Below are 14,228 nucleotides of genomic sequence, written 5' to 3' on the forward strand. Positions count from 1 at the left end.
CCGCGACTTTTCCATACCGCAGATCCCCTTACGTAAATTGCGTATCCTAACCCTAACACTAACACCCCCCTAACTTAAATATAATTTACATCTAACGAAATTAATTAACTCTTATTAAATAAATTATTCCTATTTAAAGATAAATACTTACCTGTAAAATAAATCCTAATATAGCTACAATATAAATTATAATTATATTATAGCTATTTTAGGATTTATATTTATTTTACAGGTAACTTTGTATTTATTTTAACCAGGTACAATAGCTATGAAATAGTTAAGAACTATTTAATAGCTAAAATAGTTAAAATAATTACAAATTTACCTGTAAAATAAATCCTAACCTAAGTTACAATTAAACCTAACACTACACTATCAATAAATTAATTAAATACAATACCTACAATTATCTACGCTCACTTTTCATCCGTGACTTTTCCATACCGCAAATCCCCTTACGTAAATTGCGTATCCTATCTTTTCAATGGGATCTTTCTAACTCCGGTATTTAGAGTCGTTTCTGAAGTGAGCGTTAGACATCTAACGACAAAACTCCAGCCGCAGGAAAAAAGTCAGTAGTTAAGAGCTTTCTGGGCTAACGCCGGTTTATAAAGCTCTTAACTACTGTGCTCTAAAGTACACTAACACCCATAAACTACCTATGCACCCCTAAAACTCCAAATCTAGCCGTGTGTGTTTCCTGTAAATATATATGTATACACATATTAACACATAAATATATATGTATACACATAGTAACACATAAATATATATGTATACACATATTAACACATAATTATATATGTATACACATAGTAACACATAAATATATATGTATACAAATATTAACACATAAATATATATGTATACACATAGTAACACATAAATATATATGTATACACATAGTAACACATAAATATATATGTATACACATATTAACACATAAATATATATGTATACACATAGTAACACATAAATATATATGTATACACATAGTAACACATAAATATATATGTATACACATAGTAACACATAAATATATATGTATACAAATATTAACACATAAATATATATGTATACACATATTAACACATAAATATATATGTATACACATAGTAACACATAAATATATATGTATACACATATTAACACATAAATATATATGTATACACATAGTAACACATAAATATATATGTATACACATAGTAACACATAAATATATATGTATACACATAGTAACACATAAATATATATGTATACACATATTAACACATAAATATATATGTATACACATAGTAACACATAAATATATATGTATACACATAGTAACACATAAATATATATGTATACACATATTAACACATAAATATATATGTATACACATATTAACACATAAATATATATGTATACACATAGTAACACATAAATATATATGTATACACATATTAACACATAAATATATATGTATACACATAGTAACACATAAATATATATGTATACACATAGTAACACATAAATATATATGTATACACATAGTAACACATAAATATATATGTATACACATATTAACACATAAATATATATGTATACACATAGTAACACATAAATATATATGTATACACATAGTAACACATAAATATATATGTATACACATAGTAACACATAAATATATATGTATACACATATTAACACATAAATATATATGTATACACATATTAACACATAAATATATATGTATACACATATTAACACATAAATATATATGTATACACATAGTAACACATAAATATATGTTTACACATATTAACACATAAATATATATGTATACACATATTAACACATAAATATATATGTATACACATATTAACACATAAATATATATGTATACACATAGTAACACATAAATATATATGTATACACATATTAACACATAAATATATATGTATACACATAGTAACACATAAATATATATGTATACACATATTAACACATAAATATATATGTATACACATATTAACACATAAATATATATGTATATATTCATATACATATATATTTACACTTTGCTGACTATCGCTGCACTACTTATCGTCTTCGTTGTGCTAGGTTCTTTGCCGTGTCTCACAGCATACGAATAAGGCTCCTATTGGAGCCTATGGAAGCACTTTCTTATAAACACAAAGCTTCCCTGCAATGTGAATGCGAGGTTGCAGTCACATTGTGCTCAACTTGTAATACCAGCACGCTTTTGCAATCGCTGATATTACTGAGTTAAGCTCAAATATTGCGCTTGCGTAAGCTAAATTTTGCGCCACACTCGTAATCCAGGCCCTTACTGTTTTAAACATACATTCTTCTGGAGAATGAATACTGAGTTGGCAACACTAGCTTAATATATTTAGCTACACAACATTCCTACCTTTGTTGGGCTGAATAAATTGTACTGGCTATTGTATAATTTGTATATGTTTGTTTTTTAATGTATTCTTTTAAATAACCATTTTAAAAATGCATTTGACTTTTTCATGTCTATTGTAATTTTCCAACAATAACCGCTACACATTGAGACTGGTTACATTGCCTGTGTCTCTCTCCTGTATCTTTGTGTGTGTGCTTATATTGCTCTATATTTCATACTTTTACTTACTTTTCGGTGACTAATGTTATCTTATTCTTTAATTCCTTCAGAAAAGTTAATTTATCAAGCAGCAAGTCCAGACGAAGAAGCATTAGTAGCAGCAGCTCGCAATTTCGGGTATGTTTTAATATCCCGTTCACAGGATTCCATTACTACAAATGAGCTTGGGGTGGAGAGAACCTATAAAGTGCTGGCTATTCTCGACTTCAACAGTGTCCGCAAGAGGATGTCTGTCTTAGGTGAGCTCTATATATCCATTAGCTGTTGTGCATATAAGTAATCAACATGCAAACTCATGTCATTTGTAAGTCTAGTAAAAAATAAAATAATTGTCATTTATAGTGAGAGACCAGGAAGGAAAAATAAAGCTTTATACTAAGGGAGCGGATAATGTTGTTCTTGCTCGACTACATGCAGATTGTAGCAGCGATGAAATTACTGAGCAAGCATTGCAGGTGAGTAATAAATGTCCTAATGAGGTGTTATACAACTATAGATTACAGTAGGATTTGTGAAACTGATTTATATATTGGGCATGAGGGTTTCATGGGACACTACATAGCCACAATAATGAGTGAGGAGTCCATAGTAGGTCAATTCATTGTAGGGCTTAAAGGGACATGAAACCCACATTTATAAGTGAATGCTAAAACCATTAAAAACTTACGGTTTTGCACCTATAAAATATACAATCATTCAAAGTCCAATTTAATTCAGTATAAGCATTATGGGCTCAATTTCTTAATTGCTGGGAGACAAGGTTATCTCCCTGTTTGCTTGGCATCGTAGCTTGTGCAGCATTGCTCCCATTAAGCAACACTTAATGGGACATAATACTCATATCTTAAATCACTTGAAAGTCATGCAGCAGAACTGTAAAAAGCTGATAAGAAAATATCACCTGATCTCGATGTTAAAAAGGAAGATATTTTACCTCACATTTTTCTTCAGCTCACCAGAGTAAATGATGCGTAAAGTTATACTTCAGCTGCTGTCCAGCTGCAAGTTGGAAGAAAAAAAAAATAGCCAATCACCATCAACAGTGCTGAGGTAATGCTTTGCCTTTGCTATCTTCTCATTAGATTTCACTGAAATCTTGTGAGATTCCATAGTAAACTTTCTTAAACTGAATAAGAAAATAACATGACTGTGCCTTCACATGCCAGATGCCCACTCCCCTGCAAGCCCTGGGACTAGCATCCTGATTGGCTGCTTAAAGTCTCTTTACAGTGGGGTGTGAATTTTGAGGTAAATATCTTCCTTTTTAGATAGAGATGTTCAGGTGATATTTTCTAGTTAGTTGCATCACTTTCAAATGCTTCAACGTTTGGGTATCATGTCCCTTTACAGTGGAGAGGCTAAGTAGCTGTGGTCTTAATAAATGGGGCCCTTACGACTTTAAATCAGCAAGCATTTTGTTGGTGGCTTTTTTGCCCACTTTCCTTTCAGCCTTGATAAAGACTGTGGCATTTCACCAGGACTGGGGATAAAAAGCAGCCCTTTAAAAATTTGAAGATCAGCCCTATTTTCCAGAGAGTCAGTAAAATGCACAGGACCCATTTTTGTCAAGGCCAATAATGAGATTTGCTTCCTCCAATTTTTTTTTTATTAAATTATATTAATTTGTAATAAAAAGCAATGCCAGATGGTTGTTATATAGGTATCCTACAACCCAGTTTCATCCATGACTCCCTCACAGTGTAAAAATTATTATCAATAGTGTGATCTGGAGAAGATGCTCAAAACAGTGTCACTCTAACAAATTATGTGACTTTACTAGACCGTAGAAACCATTCAACGGAGGTCAAGGAAATAAAACTTACAAGGAAATCGTTTGTGACCATAATTCATATAGCTGATAGGAGAAAAGAAAAGAGGTGGTACAGCTGCATCACCTCCCCAGAAGCACCACCCTCTTAAATTGCAGCTGGCTGGCCCCCAGCTGCTGCAGCCCACTGGGAAATCTCCTGGTATTCTGGTAGGCCAATCCGGCCTTGCATTCCATATTTAGTAGGTTCTGTTACTTGCTGAGATTGCCACGTGCAACTGGTGTATTGGAAAAGAGGTTTGCTTGGTCTTAGAAAGACAGCAGGTATTATGGCTTCAAATTAGTGCACTGCAGACATTTTTAAGCACTTGTGTTACATATATTTAGGCTCCAACTGCACTTCTGTTTTTTTTAAATAATTATTTGTGTTAAAAACACAGTCCACAACGTAATTCCAATTACTAGTGGGAATATCACTCCTGACCAGCAGGAGGAGGCTAAGAGCACCACAGCAAAGCTGTTAAGTGTCACTCCCCTACCCATAAAACCCAGTCATTCTCTTTGTCTCTATCAATGGATGAGGTGAAGTTTGGTGTCTGAAGAAATTAATTCCTTTTTTGGGTACTTTTCCCTGCAAGCAAGGATTTGGGTTTAGCTGAGTCCACGTCAATCTCTTCAGTAGAGTAGTGGTGGATTTTAGGCAGTTAGGAAGTTATGAGGTGGTCCTTACTTTGTTTCCTAACATATTGCTGCCCTAGTTATAGAAAGCCAGAGTTGGTTACACTGTTCTTTCTTTTTTTCTACAGGTCTCTGTAAGGAGTATGTGTCCTTTCACGCCTTGTGAGTTGTCTTCCTGCCGGACAGCTAGGTTGCAGGTAAGTGCTTTTTTGTCTTCTAGGTATTGGAGACTGGCACTTCAGTTACTTATTTAACTCTGCAGCATTTTAAAGGGGACATATCAAATCCTTCATATATAGGATTTTATGAGGCAGTTTGCAGGCACATGAATGTTTGTGAGAGACTGAAGGTTTATCCTTTATGGGCATGAAGGGGTTAACTTTCAATAGGTGGCTTATTTATTTATTCAACTTAGTACTGGTGAATATGTGTGGTACTAAAGTTGTTCTTGGGCAGTATCTTTGTTTTTAATTGATACATTAAGATCGGCTCAGGACTCTGTGTGTCAGCGGATGGAAAGTGATTTTTCTGTTAGGCTGAGTTGGCTCTTGAAAATGTGCAGTTACACTTGTGGCGCGGTTACTAATAAGAGCCGGTCACATGACTCTCTCTCTCTTCCATTCTGATATCGGAGCGGCGACGGCTGAAAGCTCTGCAATTAGTACTAGTAGAGTTCGTGAGGAGCTGACAAGTTATTCTTTTCAAGTTGTTTTATAATCCGGAAGGCACCTCAGTTTGCTGGGGTGTAGAGGTCCTCAATTGCGGTTCCTTTTTTTGAGAACTAAATTGCTTTGTTAAATTTAAAGTGACAGTACAAAATTTTCAGAAAATGTATTTTTTCTGTCATTTCTGTTGAAATCTTGATAGCTTTAATCATGGATCAGGAGTCTGTGTCCAATATTATTTTACCCATGCAATTCTGTTCCTCATGTTTAGAAAAAAATCTTTAAAATGTAAAGATAAAATTTTTGTTTCCAAACCTAATGTATCTCAGAATGATGCTGTTCAGGCAATGCCACAGCTTTCTCCTCAAACTTACCAAGCCTCAATGGCGTCACATACAGTGCCCTGCTGCTCAAGTATCCTCTGCGGTATCAGCGGCTTTATCTGTTTTTCCTATGTTGGGGAAGCGCAAGAGGAAATCTAAAAATTTGTCAGATTGTAAGGTGTCTGTTCCGTCTGCGGCTACGCAGGTTGCACTCTCTCATAAGTCTGATGTAGTAGTCTATGAGGGTGAAATCTCAGATTCGGACAGTATAATTCCTTTGTTTGATGCTAAAGAAGTAAACTTCAGATTTAGCTTGAACTCCTTTGTGTACTGTCAAAGGAGGTATTAGCTACCTTGGATGACTCTGATACCCCTGTCGCTGTCAACCTTAAGAAATCTAGTAAACTTAATAAATACTATGATGTTCTTTCCTCTGTGGAAGTGTTTCCTGTTCCAGATCGTGAAGCCAGGGATAACTTTCTCCTCTTCTCCCATCATTAAAAAGATGTTTCCTGTTACTGACTCCATTAAAGATTCATGGCGCACGGTGCCTAAAGTAGAAGGGCCTATTTCTAATCTGGCTAAGAGAACTACGATCCCTATAGAGGATAGCTGCTTTTTTAAGGATCCCATGGACAAAAATCTGGAAGCTTATTTGAAGAAGATGTATGTTCATCAAGGTCTTAAATGGCAACCTGCAGTTTGTATTGCCACAGTAGCAAGTGCGACATTGTATTGGTGCGACGCCTTGTCTGAATCAATTTTAGTAGAGACTCCATTGGAGGAGATACAAGATAGGATTAAGGCTCTCAAACTAGCCAATTCCTTTTATTTCTGATGCTAACATACAAATTATTAGACTGGGAGCCAAGATGTCTGGCTTCACCATCTTAGCTTGCAGGGTTTTGTGGCTTAAATCTTGGTCAGCTGATGTTACCTTCAAGTCCTAACTTCTGGAGCTCCCTTTCAATGGTAAAACCTTGTTTGGACCTGGCTTAGCAGATATAATTTCTGATGTCACAGGTGGAAAGGGGTCTTTTCTACCACAAAACAAGAAAAACAGGACTAAAGGACATCAAAGTAATTTTCGTTCCTTTCATAACTTCAAGGGTCAAAAGTCTTCCTCTCCCTCTTCCAAGCAGAAGCAGTCCAAGTCTTCTTGGAAACCCAATCAGTTTTTGAACAAGGGGAAGCTATCAAAGTAACTCTCAACTGAGTCTAGGGGGCCCATTTATCAAGCTCCGGATCGCTCCATAACCTGTCCGCCTGCTCTGAGCAGGCGGACAGACATCGCTCTGTCACCCCCCTGCTGGCAGCCGATTGGCCGTGCATCTGCAGGGGGCGGCATTGCACCAGCAGCTCACAAGAGCTGCTGGTGCAATGCTGAATACGGAGAGTGAATTGCTCTCCAAATTCAGTGAGGTCTGTCGGACCTGATCCGCACTGTCGGATCAGGTCCGACAGAACTTTGTTAAATAGGCCCCTAAGTCAGCATGAGGTGTCGGCCCCCGGCCCGGGATCGGATCAAGTGGGGGGCAGACTTTCTCTGTTTTTTCAACTATGGATACGAGAAGTCCCAGAACCTTAGGCGGTGGACATAGTATCTCAGGGTTACAAAATATAATTCAAATCTCTCCCTCCCAGGGGCAGATTCCACCTCAAGATAATCTGCAGATCAGGTAAAAAGAGAGGCATTCTTGAACTGCATTCAGGATTTTTCATCTCTTGGAGTGATTGTTCCAGTTCCAGTAAAAGAACAGGGTCTTGGATTCTATTCAAATCTGTTTGTGGTTACCAAAAAAGAGGGAACTTTTCGACCCATTTTAGACCTAAAGTGTCTCAACAAGTTTCTCAGGGTATCATCCTTCTAAATGGAAACCATTCAGTCCATTCTTCCTTTGGTCCAAGAGGGTCAGTTCATGATGACCATAGACCTGAAGGACGCGTATCTTCATGTTCCCATCCACAGGGATCATTACCAGTTCCTGAGATTCGCTTTTCTAGACAAACTCTCAGTTTATGGCTCTTCCGTTTGACCTTGCCACAGTTCCCAGAATCTTCTCAAAGGTTCTGGGGGCTCTCTTGGCAGTGATCAGGTCTCGGGGAATCGCAATGGCGGCCTACCTGGACATATTGGTTCAGGCGCCATCTTTTCAACAAGCAAACTCTCAAACAGAGATCTTGTTGTCTTTTCTACGTTCCCACAGATGGAAAGCGAATCTGGAAAAGAATTCCCTTGTTCCAGCTACAAGGGTGGTTTTCTTAGGGACCATAATAGATTCCCTATCTATGAAAAATTTTCTGACGGAGGTCAGAAAATCCAAAATTCTCTTCTCTTGCCTCTCTCTATAGTCTACTCTTGGGCCATCAGTAGCTCAATGTGTGGAGGAAATTGGTCTAATAGTCGCTTCCATGGACATCATTCCCTTTGCTCGATTCATTTAAGAGCTCTGCAATTATGCATGTCCAGACAATGGAATGGGGATCATTTGGATATGTCTCAAAGGATAGATTTAGACCAGTCGACAAGAGACTTTTCTCAGGACCATCTGTCTCAGGGCACATGCTTTCAGAGACTTTCCTGGGTGATTCTGACCATGCATGCCAGCCTGCTAGGCTGGGGAGCAGTCTGGGACTCATTAAAGGTGACAGGGACTATGGCCTCAGGAGGAGTCTGCTCTCCCCATAAACATCTTGGAGTTGAGAGTGATTTTCAATGATCTGATGGCTTGGCCTCAATTTGTCCTTAGCCCGGTTTATAAGGTTCCCATCAGATAACATCACCTCAGTGGCTTGCATCAACCAACAGGGAGGAGCTTGGAGTTCCTTAGCCATGAAGGAGGTGGCTTGGATTATTCAGTTGGCGGAAACTCACAATTGCTGTCTATCTGCCATCCACATTCCAGGAGTGGACAACTGGGAAGCAGATTTCCTGAGCAGACAGACATTCCATCCCGGGGAGTGGGCTCTCCATCCCGAGGTGTTCTCCAGGTTAACCCTCAAATGGGGGCTGCCGGAGTTGGATCTGATGGCATCTCTGCAGAACGCCAAACTTCCAAGGTACGGTTCAAGGTCAAGAGATCCGCAGACAGCTCTGATAGATGCTCTGGCGGTTCCTTAGGTGTTCAGTCTAGGATTCCTGTTTCCTCCATTTGCGCTCCTTCCACGAGTCATTGCTCGTATCAAACAGGAGAGAACATTGGTAATCCTAATTGCTCCTGCATGGCCTAGCAGGATCTGGTATGCAGACCTAGTGAAGATGTCATCTCTGCCACCTTGGAAGTTGCATCTGAGGAAGCACCTTCTAACTCAGGGTCTGTTCCTCCATCTAAATCTCGGGCACGATCCGATAAAGAGCGTAGTTTACAGCGCAACCGAGGGAACCCCCGCCGCCCGCAGTTTCATCTAGCAACTCGAGCTATCCTATATACGGCGCAGTCAGGGGCTAAAGTGCCGTAAGTCTGACAAACCAGCGATGTCCAGGAATCTGCGTAAGTACAAATTTCTGGAGTCGCCAGTGACTTACGGCACTTTAGAAACTGCCGGCGCCTACAAAACCTGACTAAAGTTATTAAATCTCCCGTACTGTCTAACACACCTCCTAAACATAGCCCGACACGTCTAACCCTCTATCCGCTATCCCCCCTCACTATCCAAACAATAAAAAAATTATTAACCCCTAAACTGCCGCTCCCGGACCCCGCCGCCAGCTATATTAAATCTATAACCCCCTAATGTGATCCCCCTACACTGTTGCAAGCTATATTAAATACCCCCTAATGTGAGTCCCTTACACCGCCGCCATCTATCTTACCTACCCCCTAAAGTGAGCCCCCTACCCCGCCGCCATCTATCTTACCTACCCCCTTAAGTGAGCCCCCTACCCCGCCGCCATCTATCTTGCCTACCCCTAAAGTGAGCCCCTACCCCACCGCCATCTACCTTACCTACCCCCTAAAGTGAGCCCCCTACCCCGCCACCATCTATCTTACCTACCCCCTAAAGTGAGCCCCCTACCCCGCCGCCATCTATCTTACCTACCCCTAAAGTGAGCCCCTACCCCGCCGCCATCTACCTTACCTACCCCCTAAAGTGAGCCCCTTACACCGCCGCCATCTATTTTAAAAATATTAACCCCTAATTTAATCCCCCTACACCGCCGCCAGCTATATTAACTATATTAACCCTAATTATATTAGGGTTAATATAGTTAATATAGTTATTATATTATATATATTAACTATATTAACCCTAATAATATTAGGGTTAATATAGTTAATATCGTTATTATAATATATATATATTAAGTATAATAACCCTATCTAACGCTAACACCCCTAACTAAATTCTTATTAAAATAGATCTAATTAATATTAATATTATTAATTAAAATATTCCTATTTAAATCTAAATACTTACCTATAAAATAAACCCTAAGATAGCTACAATATAATTAATAATTACATTGCAGCTATTTTAGGGTTTATATTTATTTTACAGGTAACTTGGTATTTATTTTTACTAGGTACAATTGCTATTAAATAGTTAATAACTATTTAATAGCTACCTAGTTAAAATAATTACCAATTTACCTGTAAAATAAATCCTAACCTAAGTTACAAACACACCTACACTATCAATAAATTAAATAAACTACAAATATCTAAACTAAAATACAATAAAATAATCTAAACTAAATTACAAAAAAAACCCCACTAAATAACAAAAAATAAAAAAAAGATTACAAGATTTTTAAGCTAATTACACCTATTCTAAGCCCCCTAATAAAATAATAAAGCCCCCCAAAATAAAAAAATTTCCCTGCCCTATTCTAAATTAAAAAAGTTCAAAGCTCTTTTACCTTACCAGCCCTTAAAAGGGCCTTTTGCGGGGAATGCCCCAAAGAAAATCTCTCTTTTGCCTGTAAAGAAAAAACACAATACCACCCCCCAACATTACAACCCACCACCCCCATACCCCTATTCTAAACCCACCCAAAGCCCCCTTAAAAAACCTAACACTACCCCCCTGAAGATCTCCCTACCTTGTCTTCACCCAGCCGGGCCGAACTCTTCATCCGGTCCGGGCGATGTCCAATGAAGCGGCAGTGAAATCTTCTTCCATCCGGGCGATGTCTTCAATCAAGCGGCAGTGAAGTCTTCTTCCATCCGGCGATGTCTTCAAGCAAAGCGGCATCTTCAAACTTCTTTCTTCGCTCCTCCGCCGCGGAGCATCCATCCGGCACGAAGACTCAACAAGGAATGAGGTACCTTTAAATGATGTCATCCAAGATGGCGTCCATCGAATTCCGATTGGCTGATAGGATTCTATCAGCCAATCGGAATTAAGGTAGAAAAATCTGATTGGCTTATTGAAACTATTAGTTATATTGTAGCTATATTAGGGTTTATTTTACAGGTAAGTATTTAGTTTTAAATAGGATTAATTTATTTAATAAATTTAATGATAGTGTAGTGTTAGGTGTAATTGTAACTTAGGTTAGGATTTATTTTACAGGTAAATCTGTATTTATTTTAGCTAGGTAGTTATTAAATAGTTAATAACTATTTAATAGCTATTGTACCTCGTTAAAATAAATACAAAGTTGCCTGTAAAAGAAATATAAATCCTAAAATAGCTACAATGTAACTATTAGTTATATTGTAGCTATATTAGGGTTTATTTTACAGGTAAGTATTTAGTTTTAAATAGGATTAATTTATTTAATTAGAGTAATTTTATTTTGTTTTATTTAAATTATATTTAAGTTAGGGGGTGTAAGGGTTAGGGTTAGACTTAGGTTTAGGGGTTAATAACTTTATTATAGTAGCGGCGACGTTGGGGGCGGGAGATTAGGGGTTAATAATTGTAGGTAGGTGGTGGCAATGTTAGGGAGGGCAGATTAGGAGTTAATAAAATTTATTATAGTGTTTGCGAGGCGGGAGTGTGGCGGTTTAGGGGTTAATAAATTTATTATAGTGGCGGCGATGTTCGGTCGGCAGATTAGGGGTTAATACTTGTAGTTAGATTGCGGCGACATTGGGGGGGGCAGATTAGGGGTTAATAATTATAATGTAGGGGTCGGCGATGTTAGGGACAGCAGATTAGGGGTTAATAGCTATAATGTAGGTGGCGGCGATGTCCGGTCGGCAGATTTGGGGTTAATATTTGTAGTTAGATTGCGGCGACGTTGGGGGGGGGCAGATTAGGGGTTAATAACTATAATGTAGGGGTCAGCGATGTTAGGGACAGCAGATTAGGGGTTAATAGCTATAATGTATGTGGCGGCGATGTCCAGTCGGCAGATTAGGGGTTAATACTTGTAGTTAGATTGCGGCGACGTTGGGGGGGGCAGATTAGGGGTTAATAAAATTTAACTAGTGTTTACGGGTTAATACATTTATTATAGTGGCGGCGATATCCGGTCGGCAGATTAGGGGTTAATAATTGTAGTTAGGTTGCGGCGACGTTGGGGTGGGGCAGATTAGGGGTTAATAAATATAATATAGGGGTCGGCGGTGTTAGGTGCAGCAGATTAGGGGTACATAGGGATAACGTAGGTGGCGGCGGTGTCCGGAGCGGCAGATTAGGGGTTAATAAGATAATGCAGGTGTCAGCGATAGCGGGGGCGGCAGATTAGGGGTTAATAAGTGTTAGATTAGGGGTGTTTAGAGACTCGGGGTACATGTTAGGGTGTTAGGTGCAGACTTAGTGTTTCCCCATAGGAAACAATGGGTCTGCGGTGTTAGGTTTTTTTTCAGCCGAAACTTCCCCATTGTTTCCTATGGGGGAATGCCGAATTTTACCGAGCTAATTCGGATTTATTCGGAGATATGGCAGCTTTTTCGGATTCATTCGGTAGATTCGGAAGTATTTTAATTCGGAAATTCGAATCGATCCGAATCTCAGAATTTACCGAATTTTCCGAATTTCCGAATAAATCCGAAAAAAAAAACGAATCGCACATGTCTACTCACAACAGCCACAGAGTATAAACACACAAACGGGCACCGGAGGAACAGGCAGACCGGAATAAGAAGCCTAGCCTGACGTCAGCTGAAGGGGACAGCTCAGAAGAGCGAGACGTTGCCAGGCAGCCAGGCAACCAGGCACGCGAGGAGAATCGCCGGAACTCCCGGCCGCCGAGCATGACAATGCAAATACCCCTAACAAGAAGAATACAACCTCCAACCCCTTAAGCCTCAGATTTAGAACCTTGACGATGCAATTTAGTTACTACGACATTTGGAGGTCTTACCACTCTCTCGATAAAGATTACACCCACTTCTCTCACCCACACAATACTTACTCAAGGCTAGATTATCTCTTTTGCCACATTGATACCCTATATTTAGTTAAGTAAGCAAACATATCCCTTTGCCCATGGTCAGATAATAACCAAGCTACCATTGACCTCCAGTCCACGAACACTTTCAGGTCCAAATGTACTTGATGTCTCCCCCATCATGTCCTTTCTGATATCCCGTTCAAGAAGGATGTCATGAGCGCTTCCGTTCATCGCCGTGTCGCCGCGGCTCCCGGAACTCCTCTGTGTCTCTGACGTCATGTTGCTTAGCAACATGACGCTTTCTCTCACACCCCTCTGATGACGGTTACGCTCCTGCCCTTTAAATCTCGGCGGGAGATCTGAATCTGGGCCCGTTTGTTTGTTTCCCTGGATTGTGAGTACCATATCAGTTTTATTCTTCTGTGTACCGACTTCTGCCTGCCTGACCAAGCCTCTTGCCTAATCCCTACTTGCTGATATTTGGACATTGACTTCTGCCTGCCTGACCTTGCCTGTAGCTATTACCCTTTTGCTGACATTTGGATGCCGACTTCTGCTTGCCTGACCCTGTCTTTTGCCTATACCTTTTGCTGATATTTGGATGCCGACTTCTGCCTGCCTGACCTTGCTTTGGCCTTTACCTTTAAACCTATTCTTTGTTAAACAAGACCTGCTTAAAGGGACATTTTACTTTTACAAACTGCAAAAGAGAACTTTGCCTTTCTGTTTGTTATACACCTGCTTAAAAGGGACATTTACTTTTACAAGCTGCAAAAGAGAACTTTGCCTTTCTGTTTGTTATACACCTGCTTAAAAGGGACATTTACTTTTACAAGCTGCAAAAGAGAACTTTGCCTTTCTGTTTGTT

At 39.0% G+C, this 14,228-nt stretch overlaps 1 protein-coding gene across 1 annotated transcript in view; it reads left to right on the forward strand.

Annotated features, from left to right (window-relative positions):
• The window catches only part of ATP8B3 (ATPase phospholipid transporting 8B3), a 507,825-nt gene that overhangs the window by 307,233 nt on the left and 186,364 nt on the right, over positions 1-14,228 (forward strand). Inside the window, 2 exon segments of the mRNA XM_053700104.1 lie at positions 2,689-2,877; positions 2,981-3,093. Of these exon segments, the coding sequence (XP_053556079.1) occupies positions 2,689-2,877; positions 2,981-3,093 (302 nt within the window).

The sequence above is a fragment of the Bombina bombina genome, chromosome 2 (genome assembly GCF_027579735.1).
Source record: "Bombina bombina isolate aBomBom1 chromosome 2, aBomBom1.pri, whole genome shotgun sequence".
Taxonomy (NCBI): domain Eukaryota; kingdom Metazoa; phylum Chordata; class Amphibia; order Anura; family Bombinatoridae; genus Bombina; species Bombina bombina.